The sequence below is a fragment of the Suncus etruscus genome, chromosome 12 (genome assembly GCF_024139225.1).
Source record: "Suncus etruscus isolate mSunEtr1 chromosome 12, mSunEtr1.pri.cur, whole genome shotgun sequence".
In the NCBI taxonomy this organism is placed as follows: domain Eukaryota; kingdom Metazoa; phylum Chordata; class Mammalia; order Eulipotyphla; family Soricidae; genus Suncus; species Suncus etruscus.
Genome location: NC_064859.1, coordinates 103,721,469 through 103,744,623, shown reverse-complemented (window position 1 = coordinate 103,744,623; position 23,155 = coordinate 103,721,469). Strand labels below are relative to the sequence as shown.

The 23,155-nt window shown below is 57.6% G+C and overlaps 2 protein-coding genes across 2 annotated transcripts in view; both read left to right on the top strand.

The window, feature by feature from the left end:
- Positions 1-18,121, top strand: part of THADA (THADA armadillo repeat containing) — a 45,058-nt gene extending 26,937 nt beyond the window's left edge. Inside the window, exons 22-37 of the mRNA XM_049784292.1 lie at positions 1,671-1,803; positions 3,109-3,222; positions 5,367-5,489; positions 5,870-5,961; positions 8,299-8,388; positions 8,812-8,943; positions 9,390-9,558; positions 12,297-12,412; positions 12,779-12,882; positions 14,578-14,909; positions 15,005-15,123; positions 15,254-15,323; positions 16,173-16,320; positions 16,773-16,904; positions 17,360-17,526; positions 17,623-18,121. Coding sequence (XP_049640249.1) covers positions 1,671-1,803; positions 3,109-3,222; positions 5,367-5,489; positions 5,870-5,961; positions 8,299-8,388; positions 8,812-8,943; positions 9,390-9,558; positions 12,297-12,412; positions 12,779-12,882; positions 14,578-14,909; positions 15,005-15,123; positions 15,254-15,323; positions 16,173-16,320; positions 16,773-16,904; positions 17,360-17,526; positions 17,623-17,982 — 2,401 coding nt within the window. The 3' untranslated portion in view covers positions 17,983-18,121. The remainder of the gene's footprint in view (positions 1-1,670; positions 1,804-3,108; positions 3,223-5,366; positions 5,490-5,869; positions 5,962-8,298; positions 8,389-8,811; positions 8,944-9,389; positions 9,559-12,296; positions 12,413-12,778; positions 12,883-14,577; positions 14,910-15,004; positions 15,124-15,253; positions 15,324-16,172; positions 16,321-16,772; positions 16,905-17,359; positions 17,527-17,622) is intronic.
- A 1,757-nt stretch (positions 18,122-19,878) lies between these two features.
- Positions 19,879-20,827, top strand: ZFP36L2 (ZFP36 ring finger protein like 2). Its single transcript, XM_049784708.1, has 2 exons — positions 19,879-19,932; positions 20,069-20,827. The coding sequence occupies exons 1-2, from the start codon at positions 19,879-19,881 to the stop codon at positions 20,825-20,827; spliced, it is 813 nt and encodes a 270-aa protein (XP_049640665.1).
- The last annotated feature ends 2,328 nt before the right edge of the window (positions 20,828-23,155 follow it).

Below are 23,155 nucleotides of genomic sequence, written 5' to 3'. Positions count from 1 at the left end.
TATTACTCCAGCCCCTAGTTTTCTTTCTCTTTAAAAAATTTTTTTCTGGGCCGGAGAGATAGCATGGAGGTAAGGCGTTTGCCTCTCATGCAGAAGGTCATCGGTTCGAATCCCGGCGTCCCATATGGTCCCCCATGCTTGCCAGGAGCGACTTCTGAGCCTGGAGCCAGGAGTAACCCCTGAGCACTGCCGGGTGAGACCCAAAAACCAAAAAAAAAAAAAAAATTTTTTTCTTCACACCCAGCGATATTTAGGATTTACCTGGCTTTACCTACACTCAGAAACCACACCTAGCAGTGTTTGGGGGACCATATGGAATGCCAGGGATTGAACCCGGGTCAGCTGCATGCAAGACAAGCGCCCTACTTGTTTGATCTCTCTGACCTTAAAACACAATTTTCATTGTTATTTTAGTATGCAGTTGACTAGCAACAATAAATTGGGGCCGGGCGGTGGCGCTAAAGGTAAGGTGCCTGCCTTGCCTGCGCTAGCCTTGGACGGACCGCGGTTCTATCCCCCGGTGTCCCATATGGTCCCCCAAGCCAGGAGCAACTTCTGAGCACATAGCCAGGAGTAACCCCTGAGCATTACCGGGTGTGGCCCAAAAAAAAAAAAAAAAAAAAACAATAAATTATATGTAATTTCAAACTATATAACTGTAATAATCATCTACCCACATAAGAAAACTAACTTGAGAATGGCTTTGTCAAAAATAAGTACACAAGGGGGCAGAGAGATAGCATGGAGGTAAGGCGTTTGCCTTGCATGCAGAAGGATGGTGGTTCAAATCCCGGCATCCCATATGGTCCCCTGTGCCTGCCAGGGGCGATTTCTGAGTGTAGAGCCAGGAATAACCCCTGAGCACTGCTGGGTGTGACCCAAAAACCACAATCAATCAATCAATCAATAAGTACACAGATTGGCTGGAGAAATAGCATAATGGGGAAGGCATTTGTCTTGCACGCGGCTGACCCGGATTCAATCCCCGGCATCCATGTGGTCCCCAAAGCCTGCCAGGATGATTTCTGAGCATAGAGTAATTCATGAACACCACCGGATGTGGCCCCCCCAAACAAAAAAAAACAAAAAAAATGGGGGGGGAAGGACCAGTAATACAGTAGTAGGACGTTTGCCTTGCACATAGCCAACCTAGGATGGACCCCAATCCAATTCCTGGCATTTCATATGGTCCCCCGAGCCTGCCAGGAGTAACTCCTGAGCGCCGCCGGGTGTGACCCAAAAATGTCTCCAAATAGCAACCATGCATCAGGAAATGATGTTGTTTAGAGCTTGATTAATCTTCAGGGTTTGAGGGGCCGGAGAGATAGCATGGAGGTAAGGCGTTTGCCTTTCATGCAGGAGGTCATTGGTTCGAATCCTGGGGTCCCATATGGTCCCCCGTGCCTGCCAGGAGCAATTTCTGAGCCTGGAGCCAGGAATAACCCCGAGCACAGCCGGGTGTGACCCAAAAACCACAAAGAAAAAAATCTTCAGGGTTTGTTTTCTGCAAAAAAGACACTGGCTTCTGGGAAAAGGGCATTTTCTAAGAACTTCAAACTCTTCGACTCCACATGCAAAATAAATAAAATGCTGTTCCCTGCTCTCCCTCCTGATGCCCGGGCATGTGCCAGTGCTGATGACCCCAAGTGTTTGCCCCTGATGCCTTTCAGATGTCCTAACGTGAATCTTCAGAAGCTCCCGGAACAGTGGCTATGGAATGTCTTGGAGGAAATCAAGAGCAGTGACCCCTCGTCTAAACTCTGTGCTACCAGGCGCAGCGCAGGCATCCCGTTCTACATTCAGGTATGCCTGCATCGCTCTGTGCTCCCTCATCCCCACAACGGAAGGGTGACATGCGGTGGGAGGTGTGACCACCTGTCAGCCTGTGAGGCATGTCCAAAGCGTGTTCTTGGAACAGACGTGGGGGGAGGCCCACTAGGAGTGTGCGTGTGGGGGTCAGGTTCCATCTGAAACGAAGTAGCAGACCCCACTGTGGCACATTTCATCTCCCACAAGTCCCTGCAAGGATGGGCACATGGCGTCCCTACAGAAAGTACCTGTGCTTTCCCCAGGAAGGAAATGCACGTGCGCCTCCCCCTGCAGTGCACATGAGCCCCATAGGAAGTGCACATATTCCTCCTCCCCAGTGCCCCCACAGGAAGTGGACACGAGCTATCACAGGAAGTGGATGTAGGCTCGCACAGGAAGTACACATGTCCCTCTCCCCTAGAAATGCACATGTGCCCCCACTCAAAATGTACATGAGCCCACACAGGAGGTGCATATGGTGACCCTCTTGTTGTTTCCCAATTTGAAGTAACTGGTCTGGTCTGTATTTCCCGTCCATACCCTCAGGACTGTTGGGCCCTGGACGACCAGTTTCATTGACAGCTCGACACTAGCGCAGTCACCTGGCTTAGCCTTTCAGTCATTTCTGCAGTGGGCAGCCGGGCCTGCGGGCATGTGTCAACACGAGGGAACAGGCCACACACACGCCTGAGCAGGCGTTAGAGCTCTTGTTTCCCTACCAACAGCTGGCGTGTGCTCCTCTGCTGGCCGGTGAGCACTTTTCTACAGATGCCACCAAGCTTGACCTCCTCACTCTCAGGACCCAGTAACTGCCTAGACCACCAGGGCTGGCCCTTCCACCTGTTTAGGATGCCTCACCTCCGGGGCTGTGAACCACAGGGGTATCCTGATCGTGGGGGACATGTTCGCACTAGCCATTTTTTCTGCCTGGAGAGGGCTGAAAGAGAGCCCCTGCCGAGGAATGAGGCCACCCAGGGCCCAGGGGCAGTGCCCAGTTCAGGCAGGCCCTCACGCTGGCGAGAGCTCTGTGTTTACTGCCCCGTAGAGTCCAAGGAGATTGCTCTGCTCTGCAGAGATCAGCCCCAGGGAGTTTCAAAACCCTCAGCAGGGATTGCCAAAGCCAGGGATTTGGTTTCCAAGAAAAGAGAATCTTCCTGTTGGCTACGTTTGTTGTTGAACTGCCTTGTTCATTGTCTCTCCCCTTTAATGAGGGTCCTAAAAACATAGCATGGGGGGAGTCCCAGTAGGGTGCTCAGCCCATTCAGTCCCAACAGTCTGTTCCCACTCATCTCTCCAAAGGCGCTGTTGGCATCGGAACCTAAGAAAGGCAAAATGAAGTTGTTGAGGGTGACGATGAAAGAGTTACTGTCCTTGGCCGGGTCTGCAGGCAGCTCACAGAGCACCATTCCCCAGGTGAGAGCCCCGAGTGACGCCACAGTGGGCCAGACCAGACTGCACCCCACTCACAACACTGGGCACGGGGCGAACCAGCCAGGCCGAGCAGTCTTGGCAGCAGGAGACGTGGGCTCCTCCCTGGACGACAGCGGGTACTTTGGTGCGCTTCTGCTCTCCCTTCTCCTCCCCTCACTCTGTAACGATGGAGTGAGTTCGCCCTAGGCCAGTGGTCAGCAACCTTTTTTTTCAACTGAGCCAAATCTCGCCAAAACCACGATTGAAATTTATTTGGGGAGCCACACAGGGCGCGCACTGACAGAGGCTAGGAGCAGAGTCCTGACTCCTGGAGCAGCTGCCTGGCACACAGAAGAGCCAAATTAAAAGTGTAAAGAGCCACCTGTTGCCGACCACTGCGGCCTAGGCTTATCTTGTTGCTGCAGAGGATGCAGAGCCACGAAGTGCCTATGCTGCACCTCCTGCCCGCCTCCCTACTGTCCGCACTAGCCCGCAGAGGTACAGGGTCTGCAGTCCACCACAGTATCGTCCTGCACACATTTTCATGGGCACAGTTTTTAAACAGGCTCCACAGATTGGTCACACCCCATTTTTAAATCTGTTTTTGGCCACACCTGGTGGTGCTCAGGCCTTACTCCTGGCTCTGTGCCCAGGGATCACTCCTGGCAGGGCTCACATACCCACTTTTTTTTTTCCTTGGAAAACATTTGGCATCAAATCTGGCGAGACAGTTGCATGGTAGATTTGGTGTCTTTCCAGGTCGGTGTTCCCACACCCTTCAGGGAGTGCCCAGAAGAGCACCCTGGCGCACACGCCCCTTTTTTTCCCCCAAGGAGATGCCAGCTTGTTTCTGAGGCACCAGACCCCCTTCCTGCCAGCAGGGAGCTGGTTCCTTTTCTCTGCCCTCAGCAGCCCTTTATTGCTTGACTTTATTGAGGCTTTACTGGGAGGGACTTCGGGGGTCGCAGTGCCACATCTAGCAGTGCTCGGGCACCAGGGGTTTCTGGGTCACACCTGGGACTCCTGCGTCAGAGCCTGTGCCCTCCCTGAGCGCCATTTCCTGGCCCCCTGTCTTGCGCTTGCTTATTCAAAGGGTTTGGAAGGAATTTCCATGTGTGCTGTGAGAAGGGGCCACTTCAACGCACTCCCATGGCCCGTCCAGCCTGCTCAGAGGCAGTGTGTGTTCTGGGCCCTTTGCCCTCCAGCGTCTGCTCCATTCCAGCCACACGGGGTTACTGTGGCTGTGTGGGGTGACTGGGGTCGGGGGATAGTGGACTCTTGTTCTTACCCTGAGTATCAGTTTGGCTATGTGAGGTCGAGGGTTCCACACAAGTTGTAGGTTTCTTTGAGCGGTTTCTTTAAAGTGTATTGGTGGGGTGGGGATTGGGTTGAACCTGTTGCGATTGGGTTTTTTTTTTGTTTTTTTTTTTTTCTGTTTTTGGGTCACACCCGGCAGCACTCAGGGTTCCTCCTGGCTCTACGCTCAGAAATCGCCCCTGGCAGGCACAGGGGACCATAAGGGATGCCGGGATTTGAACCACCATCCTTCTGCATGCAAGGCAAACGCCTTACCTCCATGCTATCTCTCCGGCCCCGTGTTGTGATTGTTGAGGTGAATGATCTTGTTGCTGCTCCGTGTACATGAGTGCCTCTTTCTTTTGTTTGGGGCCACATCTAGTGGACATGCTCAGGGGTTACTCCTGGCTCTGTGTTCAGGAATTTCTCCTGGCAGGCTCTGAGACCCAATGGGGTGCTAGGGATCAAACCCGGATCAGCCGTGCAAGGCAGATGCCCACCCCGCAGTGCTGTCACTCCGGCACCAGACTGTCTGTTTCTTACGTTGTTCTCAGTTCCTCTCCGTCTTACCCTATTGTGCCCAACATAGACATTCACTTCTGTGGACAGTCCTGTGGGTACTTCGTTTATTCTGATACTGTCGATCTGTCTTGTTGGCTTTAGTTGTGGAGGCCGGTGCGTCGGTGCTTAGGTGGGCAACAGAGTATTGGGGGGGTCTCACCTCTGCCCCTGAAGCCACCGCGTGGTGCTGGATTGACATTTTCATTGGGTCATTCAAGTCCTTCCTGCTGAAAGGTTTCTTACTGTGCTCTGAGGCTACAGCTGCACATGGCTTTGACCTTCTGTTGCAGGTTCATGCCTTAAACATTCTCCGAGCCTTGTTCAGAGACACGCGTCTGGGAGAGAACATCATCCCCTACGTCGCCGATGGCATGAAGGCTGCTGTCCTGGGCTTCACCTCCCCAGTCTGGGCAGTGAGTGCTGCCGCCTTGCTCTCGCTGACCTGCTTCTGCTCCCAGCGGCCTCTATGCCCCCGACTTGTTTGACTGCTGCTCTGGTTTTGACTCGGGTCTGATCACAAGGTCACCACCCAAGCGGGGTCTCCTCTCCCCCTGGTCTGTGCTGCTGTCCTTCGGCTGGGAGCCGCACTCTGGGATGGATAGAGACGAGAAAGTGGGTCAGCCAGAGGGGACGGATGGACGGAGACAGGGACAGGAGACTGGGCCAGCCTGAGAGGACAGACAGATAGAGACAGGAGAGTGGGCAGGCCAGAGAGAAAGAACGGACAGACTGAGAATGGGGTGGGAGCATGAGTGGTCCGACTGCCCATGACCCCAACCACCTTTACTCCAAGGTTCGCAATTCATCCACACTTCTCTTCAGCACATTGATCACGAGAATCTTTGGAGTTAAAAGAGACAGGGATGAACTTTCCAAGAAAAACAGGTGAGTTCCATCTAATGCTCACCTTATCTTTCATGAAACAATGTCCTGGCCAAAGATAATCTGGAAGTTTCCTCCTGTAGCCCTGCTGGGAGCCCGACCCTGTAGGGACCCCGTGGTACTGGCCTGCACTGTGCACTGTGAGCATTTGGCAGAGTGTTTGCTGTTAATGCTCTCTCAGAACAGCAGCCCTGGCCAGGGGAACCCCGTCCTCTGCCCCAGCTGCAGGGGCCTGTATCACTCCCATATCTCCTTCCCTCACTTTCTGCCCCCAGCCCATGTCCAGCAGACCCTCACAAGCTATAACGGGGCTTGAGGTCACATCTGGGGGTCCTTTCTGGGCTGATTGGCAGGGCTACCAGTCCCTCTCAATATCTGGTGTTTGCTAAAGTGTGTTTTCTGGCACCAGACTCAGGGTAGGGCAGAAGGGAGTGCGCTGTGGTGCGACTGGTCACGGGAGGCATGAAAAGGTTTTTGTTAGGGCCAGTGAGATAGCATGGAGGTAAGGCATTTGCCTTCCATGCAGAAGGACGGTGGTTCAAATCCTAGCATCCCATATGGTCCCCAGTGTGACCCAAAAACCCAAAAAAAAAAAAAAAAGATTTTTGTTTTTTTGTTTTTTGTTTGTTTTTTGGGCCACACCTGCCAGTGCTCAGGTGCTCACCTGTCTCTGCACTCAGAAATAGCCCCTGGCAGGCTCAAGGGGATCATATGGGATGCCGGAATTCAAACCACTGTCCATCCTGGATTGGCTGCTTGCAACGCAAATGCCCTACCACTGTGCTATCTCTGGGGGCCCTGAAAAAGGTTTTCTACACCCTTCAAAGAGCCGCTCCAGAGATGCAGGATGGCTAGAGGCGGCCTTGCCCATTTCTAGTTTTAAGTGGTAACTTGGTTCCCTCGGAAGCCCTTGAATCTCCACAGTTTAGCCTTTTTGTTTGTTTTTGGGCCATACCCAGTGACACTCGTGGGTTACTCCTGGCTCTGTGTTCAGAAATCAGAAATGAGATGCTGGGGATCGAACCACAGTCCATCCTGGTCCATCCTAGGTCAGCGTGTGCAAGGCAAATGCTCTGGCCCCAGTTTAGCTTATTTTTGAAAAGTGTCTCATGTCAGTAGTTTGAAATCTGTCTTGAGAAGAAGGAGCTGTTTTATCAGTCTCCCGCCCCTTACAGGGTCTCTGGTGGAGACGTCACTCAGAGCCAGGACGTGACGTTGGTTGGTTCCATGAAGGCCCAGAGCCTGCCTACCCTTGGGCAGCCCAGAGCCTGCCTACCCTTGGGCAGCATTTCTCTGTGGCAGAATTTCCCTCACATAGACCCAAACCAGGCATTTGCACAAACATGTGATGGAGCCAGGGGCTGAGAGCATTTCCCGAGTCAGTGTAAAGCATGTTGTTTCTGCTGCCAGGCCAGTTCTTCAAATGCAGGCTTGGTTCTCCATTTAAGTATTTCAACAGAGGGGCGGGAGAGATAGCATGGAGGCAGGGTGTTTGCCTTGCATGCAGAAGGACGGTAGTTCGAATCCCGGCACCCCATAAGGTCCCCCAAGCGAGCCTGCCAGGAGCGATTTCTGAGTGTAGAGCCAGGAGTAACACCTGAGCGTTGCCGGGTGTGGCCCAAAAACAAAAAAAAAAACAAAAAAAGACCCAAAAAGTATTTCAACAGAAAAGCTATGTTCCTTCTTTTTAAAAGAATAAAATGAGGGACCCGGGGAGATAGCACAGCGGCGTTAGCCTTGCAAGCAGCCGATCCAGGACCAAAGGTGGTTGGTTCGAATCTCGGTGTCCCATATGGTCCCCCCTGTGCCTGCCAGGAGCTATTTCTGGGCAGACAGCCAGGAAGTAACCTCTGAGCATCGCCGGGTGTGGCCCAAAAACCGAAAAAAAAAAAAAAAATGAACAGGGGCAGAGCAATAGCATAGTGGGTAGGGCATTTGCCTTGCCAGCCATAGCATCCTGTATGGTCCCCTGTGCTGCCAGGAGTGACTCTTGAACACAAAGCATAACCAGTAGTAGCTCCTGAGGGTTGCCGGATGTGATCCCAAAACAAAATGAAGAGGCCAGAACGGTATGGTAGTACAGCAGTAGGGCATTTGCCTTAAACACAGCTGACCCAAGACAGACGCAGGTTTGATCCCCAGCATCCCATATGGTCCCCCAAGCCAGGAGCAACTTCTGAGTGCAGAGCCAGGAGTAATCCCCCGAGAGCCGCCAGGTGTAGTCCAAAAACAAACAAACAAACAAAAGTGAAGAGAAGCAAAGAAATCAAAATCAAAATGAGGTCCACGTTCCGAGATACCTTTCCAGACCCAGAAGCTGACGGGCGTCTCTCCCCACAGGATGACAGGGAGCGAGTTCTTCTCCCGCTTCCCCGAACTCTATCCCTTCCTCCTCCAGCAGCTGGAGGCTGTCGCTGACCATGTAGACAGGTGAGCTGAGACCCTTCCATGGGCCGTCCAAACCCTCTCCTCCCCACACACGGTTCCCCAGTCTCCGCTCTGTCCCCACAGCCTGTGCTGTAGGGTGGTACCCGGGAAGGTCCGTTCGTTCCTGATGTCTCATAATTCCAAGATCGTCCTGACCGGTTTAACCCCACTTCCACCTGCTCTGCTGACAGGCCGAGTTTATAACAGCGGCTCATCCAATTAGATCCCCAGACCTCCTCCCACACCCGCTCATATCAGCCCTTGCCCAGCAGTGCTGGTGGAGGTGCCCAGCACCCACCCACCTTGGCCAGGCTCTGGCAGCTGCAGCAGGGGAGCAATGCGGGCACAGAGCCCAAAGGTGCAGAGGTGCTTCCTCACAGGAAGGAGGTCTAAGGACCCCACGGTGACCTGCGTGTTGCTTTGCAGTGAGCCTGGAGCACTGGCTGAGCGGCCCAACCTGTTCCTGCTGCTGCTGGTGCTGGAGAGGCTGTACCCCTCCCCAATGGACGGCGCCCACTCCGCACTCAGTCTGGCGCCCTTCCTACCCCTAATCACCAGGTAATGGGGGTGTTTGGTTGTGAGAGAGTGGAGTGTGTGTGTATATGTGTGTGTGAACCCTGGCCATTGTATTGCTGAGAGCATTAGGGAAGGGGGTTGTAAGTCAGATCATGCCAGATGAATCCGGGGCTCCCCGTCTCGCACTGCCTCTTCCCCATACCCAGCCTGATGCTCAGACACAGTGACTGCCCACTGCTTCCACTGCTGCCCCCTGTGCCCATGACTGAGGGCAGGGGTGGAGTCAGGCCCTGCGCATTGCCCAACAGACCCCACTGGCTGGACGAGGTCACCACAGTGGCCACAGCATCATGTCTGATGGCAGAGGCAACCACACACGCAGCTGTGGCGTCACATCTCAGCAGGGTGACCACCAGGCATGACCACTCTGGCCACAGCCTCGCAGCGGCCGTGCCGAAGCTCAGGGAAGGCGCGTTTTCTCTCCCCAGATGCGGCCGCTCCCCTGTCTACCGCTGCCGGGAGATGGCAGCTCGGGCCCTGGTCCCATTGGTCCCCGCTGACGAGGTGCCCTGCACTGTCCAGGCTCTGCTGGCCAAACTCCCCGGCCCCAAGGACCGCAGCTGGCGGCAGAACCACATCCATGGGACACTGCTCCAGGTGCACAGTCGAGGCAGGGGACGCTCACCACTGTACACAGGGACCATCAGGCCTGTGTCCTGGTCTGTCTGTCTCTCTCACTCGCTCTTTGCTCTCTCTTCCCTTCTACGCTCTGCCCCCATTTTATCTGTGCTGAAGAAAACCCCAAAGTCTTGCTTTTGGCCCAGTATTCCTTTTAGACAGTCAGAAGCACCTGCCTGCCTGTCTCAGTAGAACCTTGTTGCGTTAGATAATTAACGATGGATCTGGATGGAGAAGGATGGAGGCCTTTGTCCTTAGGCCCCGGCCACGTGGCTTCATCCCCCATCAACAGGCGGGTCTGGGGTCCAGGAAAGCGACGGGTATTGAACTCACTCACAGGCAGGCTTCAGGAAGCATCCGCTTTATTCATGCCCTATCCACCACATGTGTGGCCTATATCATAACCTTTCAAGCATTCAGCCATTCTTAGCTAGCCCTGCCTCTTAACTCCTTTCAGCCATCTTCCCTTTGGGCTCCATGCTAGCCCAAGACCAGAAGCCTGAGAGAGCCAGCCAAAAGTCAAAAGCCCTGAATCCCCTGGGTCAAAGGCTTATCTACCTTTTCCAAGACCCCTCCCAGGAATGGGTGGGGTCTTGCAGGTAAGGTCAAGTTACCTAGGGAGAAAGGGTGGGGGATGAGGCTTCATCTCCCCCTTCTCTGAAATATAAATGAACCTTTTGTAATCCTAACTCCACCTTTAGCCAAAGGTGGGTTAATATTTTCATGCAGCAATGTAATAAAGTGAAAATTAACATACCAGCCCTTTTCAAAAACATAACATTTCTGCAAAATATACCATATGCCTGTAACTAAAATTCTCTTAATGCTTTTCTACCACGTACTATTCCGGAACTTTCATGTTCCTATACTTTTAAACTATATTGGGGGAACTTTCTGTTCCTATTAACCTTCCCTACACACAAGTAGTACAGCATAAATGCATAACATACATTTTAAAAACAGGCTAAGTACATTAAAATACACACAGTAAAACATTTTGCAACTGAAAATACTAGCTATGGAAAACAAAACACAGTTAAATTATAAAGAAAATGACTTAATTAAGACAAAGATGTGGGGCCGGAGAGATAGCATGGAGGTAAGACATTTGCCTTTTATGCAGAAGGTCATCGGTTTGAATCCCGGCGTCCCATATGGTCCCCCTTGCCTGCCAGGAGCAATTTCTGAGCATGAAGCCAGGAGTAACCCCTGAGCACTGCCGGTGTGACCCAAAAACCACAAAAAAAAAAAAAAAAAGACAAAGATGCAGGCGGTTAGAAATCAGATCTTTAAATGGGCTAAACTGTTATAGCTCCTTTTTTATTTTTATTTTTTAACCACTAGCTAACTAAAACTTATCCCATCACCAACTATGAGTAAAATATATGACTACCCGCTTAGTCCCTACACCTAAAACCATAAGTCCAGATGCTGGTTTGTCCCACGCTGATCTCACCACGTGGTTTACTTCCATAGTTCCAGGCCCAGCAGATGGTTTGCTCGCGCTGTTGTTGACCATGTGGTTCCAGGTCCGAAGCGGATTAGGCACTTTTCACCGCTTTTCCCCTCCAGGCGGCACTTTGCAAGCTGCCGCTACACAACTTATTTGCAGCTTTTTTTTTCCCCCACAGGGCATGTCTGGATGTTGAGTTCAAACTAAAAGTCCAGTCCGAAATTTCCAAAGTCGAAATGCAAATTCAAGCTGAAGGTTGTTCTCAGAAAATCAGTCCACTTTAAATACAGTCTTTTTTCTCCTCCATTTCCAATCTAGGCTTTTAATCAGTCTTTGAGGAGGCCTAGGTTTTTTTTTCTTGTAACAAAGTTTCTGTCCTGGGCCTGGGCCTGGGCCTGGGATGGAGGTGATACAAGCTTCCATCACCTTTGTTTCAATGGCCTTTGAGCCCCCAGATGGGGTGTCGGCCATCTTTGAAAATTGTGGCACGTGGCCCAGGGTTTTGGGTTCAGTGCATCCGAAAAGAGTTGTTTGCTGACTTGCAACATTAGCTAGCCCTGCCTCTTAACTCCTTTCAGCCATCTTCCCTTAGGGCTCCATGCTGGCCAAAGACCAGAAGCCTGTGAGAGCCAGCCCAAAGGCCCTAATCCCCTCTGGTCCATACCTTATCTACTGAAGCCTCATCCTCCACCCTTTCTCCCTTAGGTAACTTGACCTTACCTGCAAGACCCCCCCCCCATTCCTGGGAGGGGTCTTGGAAAAGGTAGATAAAGCCTTTGACCCAGGGGTTTCGTGGCTTTTTGAGTCTCTGCCCTTTTGGTCTTTGGTCAGCATGGAGCCCAAAGGGAAGATAGCTGAAAGGAGTTAAGAGGCAGGGCTAGCTAAGAATGGCTGAATGCTTGAAAGGTTATGATATAGACCACACACATGTGGTAAATAGGGCATGAATAAAGTTGGTGCTTCCTGATGCCTGCCTGTGAGTGAGTTTAATACCCCTCGCTTTCCTGGACCCCAGACCCGCCGGTTGATGGGGGATGAAGCCACGTGGCCGGGGCCTAAGGACAAAGGCCTCCATCCTTCACTATCCAGCCCCATAATTAATTATTTAACTCTACAGAACCTTTAGAGCCAGCGCTGAGCTTGGCCTGTGGTCCTGGGTACCAGCATGTCTGTGCCGAGTGGACGCCTGCCATGAACCCTGTGGGGGGGATGCCAAGGGCTGGAGCCACATCCCCGCCATGTGCTCTCTCTCCCCTCTCCCTAGGCCTCCCACCTGCTCAGGGCCTTCGTGGACACCACACACAGGACACACCCACACTGGCAGCAGGACCTGAGCGCCGTGGTTGCACAGGCCTGTGCTAAAGACTGGCTGGCTGGGAGGTGCGTGCGCCTGAGATGTGCCCAGGTGCTGTTGCTCAGGAGGAGCTGGGGACAGATTCAGTGTCACCCCTTTCCCGGTCTTCCCAGCATGGGCCTCGCCAGCTCCTGAGCTGAGCTGTGCTGAGGAAGGGACTTGGTGCTTGATCTTACCTGATGGGTGCACAGCTGAATGTACTGCCTGAGTGCCTGAGTGCCATCCTCCCCGTACCCTCCTCTCCCGGTGCCTGTCCTTCCTCCTCAGTGCCAGGTTGCAGGCAGTTGCCCCCTGTGCTCCTCCACACACATTGCAGGCTCTTGTCCTGGGGCCTGAGCGGGCATGTCCATCCAATGTCCATCTGATTTCACCTCCACTCCCTCCCTGTGCAGGCAGAACCCATGTCTGGTGACCCGAGCTGTGTACCTGGACCTGCTCTTCTTGCTCACACGCTGCCTCGATGGGTCCACGGGATGTCCCTCTGCAGAAAGTCCAGGTGCGCTGCCCAGCCACGAGCCCCCATGCAGACTATTTGGGGACCCTCAGCTCCAGCTAGGCCTGTTCCCACCCCCTAGCCCTCAGACAGGGGTCTTCAAACTACGGCCCGCGGGCCACATATTGTATTTATTCCCATTTTGTTTCTTCACTTCTAAATAAGATATATGCAGTGTGCATAGAAATTTGTTCATAATTTTTGTTTTTACTATAATCTGGCCCTCCAGCAGTCTGAAGGACAGTGAACTGACCCCCTGTTTAAAAAGTTTGAGGACCCCTGCCTCAGGAAATGGCCCAGCGCCTGGTTATGGGGCATCTGAAGAAGCTGAAAGGAGGCGGCGTTTGCCACAGTGGAGGTCCTTGACTGAGTCTGGCTGGTACTGACTGGTTCAGATTGGGCCCAGTGGGCCTGCGTCCTCCATACACTGGAGTGTTGACATGGTGCTGGTATCAGCCACGAGCCCTTTGTCCCAGGTCTGCCTTCTCTCTACAGTGACTGGTCTGCCCACAATACTCACCTGAGGTTCTTTTTATTTTTTTAAGTTTTTTATTTCTCTTTTTTTAAATAATAATTTTTATTTTGACCAAAGTGGATTACAAATCTTTCACAGTAATATTTTAGGCACATAGTGATATTGAAACAGGGGCATTCCCACCACCAATGTTGTCCTCCCTCTACCCCTGCTCCCGGCATGCATTTCATATCTCCCTCCTGTACCCCCTGGGCTGCTAGTATAAGTGGTCCCCTCTGTGTCTAGCTTGTTGTAGATTAGGTATCTACTCTGTTGTCGTTGGATTTGGATTTTCACCTTAGGTTCTTTTTGGGGGGGGGGGATTTTGGTTTTTGGGCCATACCCAGAGGTGCTCAGGGGTTACTCCTGGCTCTATGCTTAGAAATCGTTCCTGGGGGCCAGAGAGATAGCAGGGAGGTAAGGCGTTTGCCTTTCATGCAGAAGGGCAGTGGTTCAAATCCCGGCATCCCATATGATCCCCCGAGCCTGCCAGGGGCAATTTCTGAGCGTAGAGCCAGGAGTAGCCCGCGTGCTGCCGGGTGGGACCCAAAAACCAAAACCAAAAAAAAGAAAAAAGAAAGAAATCGTTCCTGGCAGGCTCGGGGGACCACATGGGATGCCAGGGATTGAACGTGGGTCCACCCAGGTGGGCCATGTGCAAGGCAAATGCCCTACTACTGTGCTATTGGTCCAGGTCCTTACCTGAGATTCTGTTTTGTATTTCCAAGTGAAGCAAACCTGGACCTGGGTCTTGGTTTGTCCCCAATATCCTCCATATAGGGTCCCCCTTTCTGGTTTGTGGCTAGTTTGAGGGAAAATTTTTGGGGGTTACATATAGGACAGGGAAGGCAGACTAGGGTCTCTTATGTGGTGCTTTTTCTGATTGGGAGCTGGCAGAGACACCTGGGGACCTGGGACCCTGGTGGCCTTCATCCACCTGTGCAACCCAACCATCCCTGTGCCTCTTGCCTCACGAGGGCTCCCGAGGCCGAGAAACCACTGTTGGGGTACGGCCCTAGTTTGGCTGGGGTAACTTGGTGCCACATACTTGGTGTGAAGCATCTCACGCCCGAGTGTCTGTCACACTCTGGTTGTGTTTCACACGCCTGGTTGGGACTTGGGGTGACTCTGTCACAATCCACACAGTGCAGCCCTTCCAGCAGCCCCTTTACTTCTGCTTTCAGCACTGCAGCCTCCTGGCTTCTGGGCCAACGTCAGAAGGATCCTTGTGGCCTCGGAGCTGAGGACCAGCTTACACCCAGGCTCCTCAGCCCCGGGCCTGCCGCAGTACCTGGGGAGCCTCACCCGGCTGGCCCTGGCTGCAGCGTGGGGCCAGGACTTCCCAATCCCTCTCTCCACCCTCCTGGGCACATCTCTCCCGGAGCTGCGCCTGCTGGCACTGGATGCTCTGTGGGAAAGGCTGTCGGCTCCGGGCAGGCCAGCCCTGCCCTCTGACCTGGGGACCACCGTCCTGGGGCTGGCTGTGACGGAGAGCCATGCTGGGTGTCTCTGCAAGGTAAGGCAAAAGCCCTGGGGCAGGCCAGGCCAGGATGAGCTGCATCTCCCGAGAGCTTCCAGGCTGAGTTTTCTCCCTTCTGCGTCCTATGGCAGATGCTGCGGATCCTCGACCACGTGGACCCTGCTGAGTGGCTTCCCCAGGTAGATGCTCGTGCCCGGCTGAGCCCGAAGGCGTTCCTGAGCTGGACCCTCGACCTCGCTTCCCGTGATAGGTACGGCCCTTGCAAGGCACTGGGACCACCTGCCTGTCCTCTGGGTCTCCACATCTGCAGTGAAGGTGGCTAGGCTAAGCCCTGGCTCCCACCACCGCCAGCCGCCTCTCATGAGCTGTCTGCTTCCCAGGCCGGAGACACCGAGCGTCGCGCTGAGACTCGCCTCCAAGGTGATTGCCGGCCACCTGCGAACCAGCAAGGTGAGGCTGGGTCAGCTGCCCCTGGCCATTCGGCAGGACATGTATCCTGGGGACTGGCCAGCAGCTTCACTGCTGGCCAGAGTGAGGTCCATTCTCCGGGGAAGGCAGAGTTGTGAGGGGCCCGATGATTCCCTGAGGACACTTGGATTCGGCTCTGCTGCGGGAGCTGTACCACTTGCTCCAGAGCCCATCGTGGCAGCTCGGGCTGGGGGACCCTCTGAAGAGGCGCTGATTGTCGTGCGAGCCCCATACACTCACACCTGCTCACACCCAGACAAGCAGACACATGCTTACGTTCATCTCTGCTCACACACACGTCCACACATTCTCCTGTCTTCACACATGCTCAGACACGCGTTCACATTCTCACACTCACACATTCTGCTCCCTAGAGACAAGCCAGTGTTCCTGCGTGTACATCTGTGGGGTGCAAGCGTTCCCAGAGCACCCACAGGTCAGCAGACCCTTCCTGCCGGGCAGATGCTAGTCCCAGGGAGCGATTGCTTCTGGGTGTGGCCATGTGGTGGCGCCATGGGCTCCTGGGCTTTGGGTGGGCCAGAGGGGCACATAGTGTCTTCTGGAGCTCAGCCCAGCCTGACTGTTGAGCTGGCGGGTCAGGACCACCAACTCCAAGTTTGCTCTGGGCCTCCCTGCTGGATCTTCTGCCGTGCTGAGCCTCTTGGCTGGTCTGGGACCCAGTCACACTCAGAGGGCCAGATCAACAGATGCCTATGGGCTCTCCCCTGTGCTCCCCCCTCCCTGGGGCCCACTTGCCTCCCTGCAGGGGAGTGTGGCAGACCATTTTGGAAGCCCCTGATTTACAGCCTCCATCCTTGCTTCCAGGTACAGGAGCTGGGGGCCACGGAGCTAGAACGCTGGGCCGAGCTGGTCACAGCGGCTTGTGCGGAGCACCAGCCCCCAGAGGCCCAGCTGTCCGCTGCCACAGCCCTCTCTAGCACTGCAGCCACAGTGCTCGCCAGCCCCCAGCCCGTGCTAGGTGAGTGAGGGAGCCTCCTTTTCCAGCGCCTCTACCCTCACTCAGCTCTTTCAACCCTGGGCCACCTCCACAGCCTCCCCTGCACACACTACCAGGCATGGCCTCACTTCCAGGATGGGCAGAGGCCATTGTGGAGCCTGGCAGGGAGAAGAAGAGGGCGGGAGCTAGGAAAGGACTAGGTGAGGAGGGGTGTAGATGTGAGGGAGGAGCAGGGGTGAGGAGGCCGCCTGCTGCCCCATCCCCTTTTCCTTCCTTTCAGGCCCATCATGTTGGTCCCTCCATTGGGGAGGACATGTCTTCAAACCCTACCCCACCCCACCCCCTGCTTGTTCTGCCCTCCAGGCTCTGTAGGGAGGGAACTGGGCAGACAGGCAGGCAGAGCCTTGAGGGGAACATCCAGCCTCCAGTCTTACGTACACCATGAACCCCCCTCACACCTGTGTCCCTTGCAGGGCTTCCACACATCCTGGCCCTCTGGAGGGGCGTCCTCACACTGCTGCAGAGCGAGGACCAGGCCGTGCGGGACATGGCCTCCGAGACAGTGATGGCTGCCCTGTCGCAGGAGAACACCCACCAGGCGACAGGTGCCCCCATGCCCGCCCCAGCTGGCCCGTGGGCCGAGGAGGCGGGTCTCTGCAGGATATAGATGATGGGTGGGGCAGGCAGACCGTTTGGGCAGCATTGGCCTCTGCGCCCATGATCTGCTCCCACAATTGGGCTGCATCGGGGGCCTACCGTAAGGAGACTGGGCACCGCAGGGCTGCTCTGGGGCTGGCGAGGGGGAGGGAGAGTGTCTGAAGTTAGAAGGACTCTGTGAAGAGGAGAGAGATGGGGTGGGTTCCGGGGGCCGATATGAGGGGTGTCCGTGGCTATGGGGACTCAAGGATCAGAGCCAAGACAGGAGCAGGGTGTGGGGGAGGGCGGTCCCACTTTCCTGACTGCTCCCCACATTGCGCTGGGCGGGCAACGCCAGGATGGGGGCTGTCCAGGCCACCCCCACAGTACCAGTACAGTTGACCCTGCCCTCCTGCCTTTCTAGACTTTGCCTTCTGCCCTGTGGACGCCGCTGTGGCCCTGCCCCTGGCTGTAACTGTGCTCTGCCACCTGCTGCGACAGTGGGACCAGCTGGACCCCGGCCTGCCTGTGGTGCTGGGCTGGCTGCTGGAGGACAGCCCTGACATATCACACCTGCTGGAGGGCACGCAGGTGACTAGGCTGGGGCGCTGGCCGGTGGGGTGTCCCAGGACTTGGGGTTGCCAGGGTGGGTTGCCTGTCTGACACACTCCCCCACCTTGGCCACAGGAGGAGGGGGATGGCCTGTTCGACAAGGATGCCGTGAGCCTGTGGGCCGAGCCACTGCGTTTTGTGCGGCACCTCTGCGGGCCCGTCTCTCAGCTCCTGGCACAGCCCGGCATCCCCCGTGACACCACGCAGCTCAGCCACCTGCACAGGATGGCCACCGAGCAGCTCAGCCGTGTGTCCCAGCAGCTATGCGCACTCCCGCCCGCTGCCGCCTTCCTGCACACAGCCCAGTGGATTCAGCTGCGCGTGCAGGAGGAGAGTGCCCAGGCCTGTCTGCAGCTGCTGGGCCCTCCACAGGGGAAGGTGCCCAGCACGCCCTGGGCCTTGGGCCCCAGCTTCCCATCAGAAGCAGAAGCCTGAGAAAGAAGGCAAGTCTCTGGGCGGCCCCACTCTGTTCTGCCTTCCTGGAGGAAGAGGCTGCAGCTGTTACAGGGGACAGTGAGACCCTTGTTCCCACCATACCACTATGTCCTCATTTCTGAGCAACCGGACTCAGTTGAAGGTGAATGGGGTCCGAGTGGAGCTGCTGGGCAGCTCTGGACCCTCCTCCTCCGAAGATGCTGCCCTAGGCCAGTCAGAGCACTGCGTGGAGGGCACTGGCCTCGCATCTGACTGACCTAGGTTCCATCCCCGGCATCTTAAAGGCCCCCTGAGCACTGCCAGGATTGATTCTGAGTGCAGAGCCAGGGTAACCCCTAAATACCACTGGGTGTGGCCCAAAGGCGAGAAGGGTGCTATCCTGGTCGGATGAGGAATGGGTGCTGCTGCCACCCTGGGAGTCCTGGGGCCCTTCCCTCAGACACCCAGCAGGTGCTGCTGTAGCAGCAGGCAAGGCCCTACTGGGGCCTGGGTGTGGCCCCAGGACTGAGGGTGGACAGGCCTTGCTGGGACCACCGTGTCCCGCCCACCCTCTGGTCTGTGGACACTTGGCTCCCCCTGGGAGGCAGGTGAAGACGGTTCAAGTGCCCAGATTCCCCCTGTGACTTGTGGTCCACGACGGCCCAGACAGCTCAGAGGGGTAGCTAGCACCAGGACTGAGGGGGTCCCCTGGGGAGGGTGCCAATCGTCGAGGGGTCAGCAGGTGAGACCCAGCTCTGGCTCTGTCCTGCCAATAAACTGCAGCAGCACACGTGTGTCTCGAGAGTCACTTGGTCCGGCCACAGCGGGGGAAGTCTGGCGTCCCCCCTTCCAGACGTGGACACTGGGAAAGGCTCTTAAGGCCAGTCTCAGGCCCTGGAGCTCAGCTTCGGACCTGCATGGGAGGGTCAGCGGGCTGGGGGGGTCGCTGCCTGGCTGCCGGGAGGGACTCCAAAGTGAGCCCCAATCCGACGCACCATCCAGCCTTGACCCCGGCCCGCTGCCCCTAACCCTCCGTGTCGCGTTCGTTCCCTTTTGCAAACGGGGCGGTCACCGGGCCCTCTGGGGCGAGGCCGGGGGGGCTTCACGTTGGCTCAGTGCGGGAGCCGCTCAAGTGCCCCGGTGCCTGGGCTAGAGGTCGCGGGTGCAGGCCGCGGTTGGCGGGAAGCGGCCTCCGGGCCAGCGCCTCTGGCCGCGGCTCAAGGTCTTGTGATGCGCTTGGCTCGGCTCGGCTCGGCTCGGCTCGGCCCGGCCCGGCCCTGCCCATCCCCGCGGGCTCGCGCGCGCTGTTGACTGCGACGCTGGGCGGGGACCCCGCGCTCGGGGCCACGTGCAGGCCGCCCCCAGCCGGGTCGACCCGCCCGGCAGCCCCCAGTTCCCCGGGAGGCTCCGGCCCTCGGGGCGCCTGGCGGGCGGGCGGGCAAGCGGGGAGCCCGGGCCGGCTTTGCTCCGACCGACCGACCGACCGGCCGTCCGCCCGCCCGCGCGCGCCCTCCCCGGGTGGCCCAGCAGGTCCCGGCGGCTGCGGCCCGGGCGGCCCGCGAGCGCGCGCGGGGGTTTCCCGCGCCCCAGCCCCCGCCCCGCCCCGCGCCGCGCCCCGCCCTCGGCATCGGCATCGGCGCGGCCAACGGGAGTCCGGGCCGGGCGGGCGGGCGGGCGGCGCTGACGTCGGGCCGGGCGCGTTGCCGGGAGACGCCGGGCGGGCCGGCCCGCTCATAGGCCGAGGCGCGCGCGGCTGGCGGGCCCGCCCGGCCCACTCGAGGGGCAGCTGCCGGCGCGCGGGCGGCCCGACGGTCGGTGCGCGCGGGGCGGCGGGCGGAGGGGCGTCTCTCCGTCCGTCCGTCCGTCCGTCCGTCCGTCTGTCCGCCTGCCTGCCTGCCTGTGCGGCCGGCCGGAGCCATGTCCGCCGCGCTGCTGTCCGCCTTCTACGACCTGGACTTCTTGCGGCGCCGGGTGAGTGGCGCGGGGCCGGGCCGGGCCGGGCCTGGGTCGGGTCGGGTCGGGTCGGGTGCGTGCGTGCGTGCGTGCCGCCTCCTCTTTCTCCCCGCTCACCCTCTCTCCTTCCTTCTTCCTTCCTTCCCTCCTGCAGACGGAGAAGTCGCTGGCCAGCCTGAGCCTGGGCACGGGCGCGCCGGACGCCAAGGCGGTGGGTGCGCCCTTGGCCCGACGACTCGAGCCCGAGGTGCGGGGCCGGGACCGCGCGCGCAGCGACGGCGACGGCAGCGGCAGCCTAGCCGAGCTCCGGCCCCAGCTGCAGCTCCATCTCCAGCCGCTGCAGCCCCAGCCCCAGCCCCTGCCCCTGCCCCGGGGCCCCTCGGCGCGCTACAAGACGGAGCTGTGCCGGCCCTTCGCCGAGAGCGGCGCCTGCAAGTACGGCGACAAGTGCCAGTTCGCGCACGGCGGCCACGAGCTGCGCAGCCTGGCGCGCCACCCCAAGTACAAGACCGAGCTGTGCCGCACCTTCCACTCGAGCGGCTTCTGCCCCTACGGGCCGCGCTGCCACTTCGTGCACAACGCCGACGAGCGCCGGCCCGCGCCCCCCGCCCGGCCGCGCCTGCAGCACAGCCTGAGCTTCGCGGGCTTCCCTTCCCGCTCGCCTCCGTGCGCCCCGTCCTGCCGCTCGCCCGAGCCGCCCGGCGCCGTCTTCGCCCCCGGGCCCGAGCGCCGAGACCTCCGGGCCCTGGCCGCGCCCCCCAGCCCCCCGGACTCGCGGTCGGACCGCCACAGCCGCCCCCGGAGCGGCTCCCTGAGTCCCGGCAGCAGCAGCCTCAGCGGTTCCGACTCGCCCGGCCCGGACCCGGCGCGCCGCCTGCCCATCTTCAGCCGCCTCTCGGTGTCCGACGACTGACGGAGCGGCTCCGCTCCCTGCCTGCCTGCCTGCCTTGCCCACTCGGAGAAACTCTCACTTATTTATTGCCTTCGTGCCAAGCGCCGGCCGACGCGGGAGTGGGTTCTGTCCCTCTCCCCGAGGCCCGAGCGCACCCACGCCACCACCCCAGGCCTTGGAGGATGCTCAGGGCAGGCCGGGCACACCTCCTCCTCGGGGTCAGTTGCCTTTCCAGATCTCACCTGGCGGGTTTTTTTTATTGTAAATGAGGAAGAATCTTAATTTAAGACACGGTATGTCCTATTTATTTCGGTGACTTTCTTGTTTGTGTCCTTATTGAGAGATGGATTTGGGGTGGGGTTCCTGCAGGGGCTTCGGGAGACTGGACGTCTCAACCATGCCCACCTTCCGCCTTCGCGTTTCCACGGAATGTTTGTTAGCCCCGCCGTCCACTGTGACCTAATCGATAGAGAACATGGAGCAATAAGAGACAGACTCGGTGCCTCGGCCAGGCCTCAGGCCCAAGCCACTTGCCTTAACCCTCCACCCGCCCGCCACCCAGTGTTTCTGTCTGCTCGACCTTGGAGAACTTGAATGCAGGTGGCTTTCACCGCACAGGTTGTTGTCGTTCCGGTGTTGTTATTTTACCACTTTTTTATGCGGAGAAAGAAAGAGAAAGGGCGGGCCATCTCCGTGCTGATCTAAATGTATGTTATACCCCAAGGCAACTTGTGGATTTTTCAGAAAACACGCACGCCCCATTTCCCCGGGCAGGAGCCGGAATGTGTTTTGCCCGAGCATTGGGGGCTTCACAAGGAACACCTGGAGCCCCACGTGTGTGGACTCGCCTGCCTCGCCGGAAGGAGGCTTTGAATGTACCACAAACGAGCCCGCCACCGCGGCCGGGCCGCCTGAATGTACGTGGTGTGTGTATCCCAGGAAATAAAGTGGGGGGAAAGACTCCGAGCGGGAGGCGCCTTTCTTCTGAATCAGCGCAGGAGCTTCCCCCAACACCCTGTGCAGGGCCGCGGGCTATGTTCCTGCTGCTTGGCTGGGAAGCAGCGTGTAGGGTTGCGTTTCCCCAGTGAGTCACAACGGGTCACATGGCCACTGGGTGGCAGCTGAAAGCCCATTCGCAGGACGCTGGAGACAAGAGGAGGGTCGTGCAGAGGCCAGCTAGATGGACTCTGCTCTGCGGCGGGCCCACTGGGTCCCTGCCTCACCAGAGCGGGGAGGACGGCTGTCGGAGCCTTTGGGCTAAGTGTTAAGAGCCGGCTGAGCCTGTCCACCTGGGCCTTGGAGGAAGGAAGGAAGGAAGGACAGGAAGGCAGCCTGCAGCCTAGCGCAGCGTCCGCAGGAACTCACTCGGCTCAGATGTGCCAATTACTCTTCCCTTAGTGCCTGCAGCTGGGCCAGACACGAGGAACCCAAGGCTGTGGTCTTCAAGGCATGCCTGCTGCAGGCCAGGCAGCCTTCCTCTTCACTCCTTGCTTGGGGCCTGACTGCAAGCCCAAGGAAGCTGGGGGTGGGGGTCACACACAGCCCTGCAGGGCCCCAGGGGGGAAGTGGGAGTGCCAGTTGCAAATGGGGCGCCCAGCAGGACCTGGCACCCTCCAGCCTCTGCAGCCCCACCTGCCTTCACTCTGAAAGGCTAGGCCAGACCCTACAAGGAGGAGGATTTCTGCGGAGGGCCCAGTCTCGAGGTTCCAGTCCCGGCCCCACTGCAGGGCTCCCCCCTCTGCCTGCAGAGCAGAGTTGAGGGTGAAAGTGGAAGTGCTGCTCTCATGGCCACAGGACCACCCAGGGCAGTTCCGCTTCTGCCATCTGCCAGGGCTGATGGGGTGGAGTGGGGGACACTCTGGAAGGCCCAGTCCAGGCCTGCACCCTACGGTGTTCCTCTCCTCTCTGGTCCCCCCGATTTGAACAGGTGTGGGTGGCCGCAGGCCCATGAGGGCGAGTCTGGGCTTGACTGGGGAAAGGTGGGCACATAGCCTCCAACACCCAGAAGTGGCATTGCCCGGGCCAGGCCTTGACCTTCTGTCCGCTGACCCCAGTCAGTCAGCTCCCACAGATGGGTCCCCAGTCCTGAGCTCCTGGCACCCCTCTGCCTGATGCGGCTGACCTGGTAGTGCCCTGGCTTGTTTTCCCACACTCACATCCTGCAGGGCATCCTGCTAGGATGCTGCACCCCTGTAGGAACCCCAGGATGCCCCACAGGTGAGGCCCCACAAAGCCCCTCCCCCATGTCCCTGCCCTTGGCAGAGGGGTCACAGGGACAGTTTTTCTTTCCTGGGAGGCCCCAAAAGAACGAACCACCAACAGTTTCTGGAGTAGCAGAAACCCCCAGCT

What these genes read in the sequence shown, in the direction of transcription:
- ZFP36L2 (XM_049784708.1), top strand. Translation starts at nt 19,879, where the DNA reads ATGTCCGCCGCGCTGCTGTCCGCCTTCTACGACCTGGACTTCTTGCGG. An exon ending in TGGACTTCTTGCGGCGCCGG is followed by an intron (nt 19,933 to 20,068) that starts GTGAGTGGCGCG and finishes TCCCTCCTGCAG; the next exon opens with ACGGAGAAGTCGCTGGCCAG.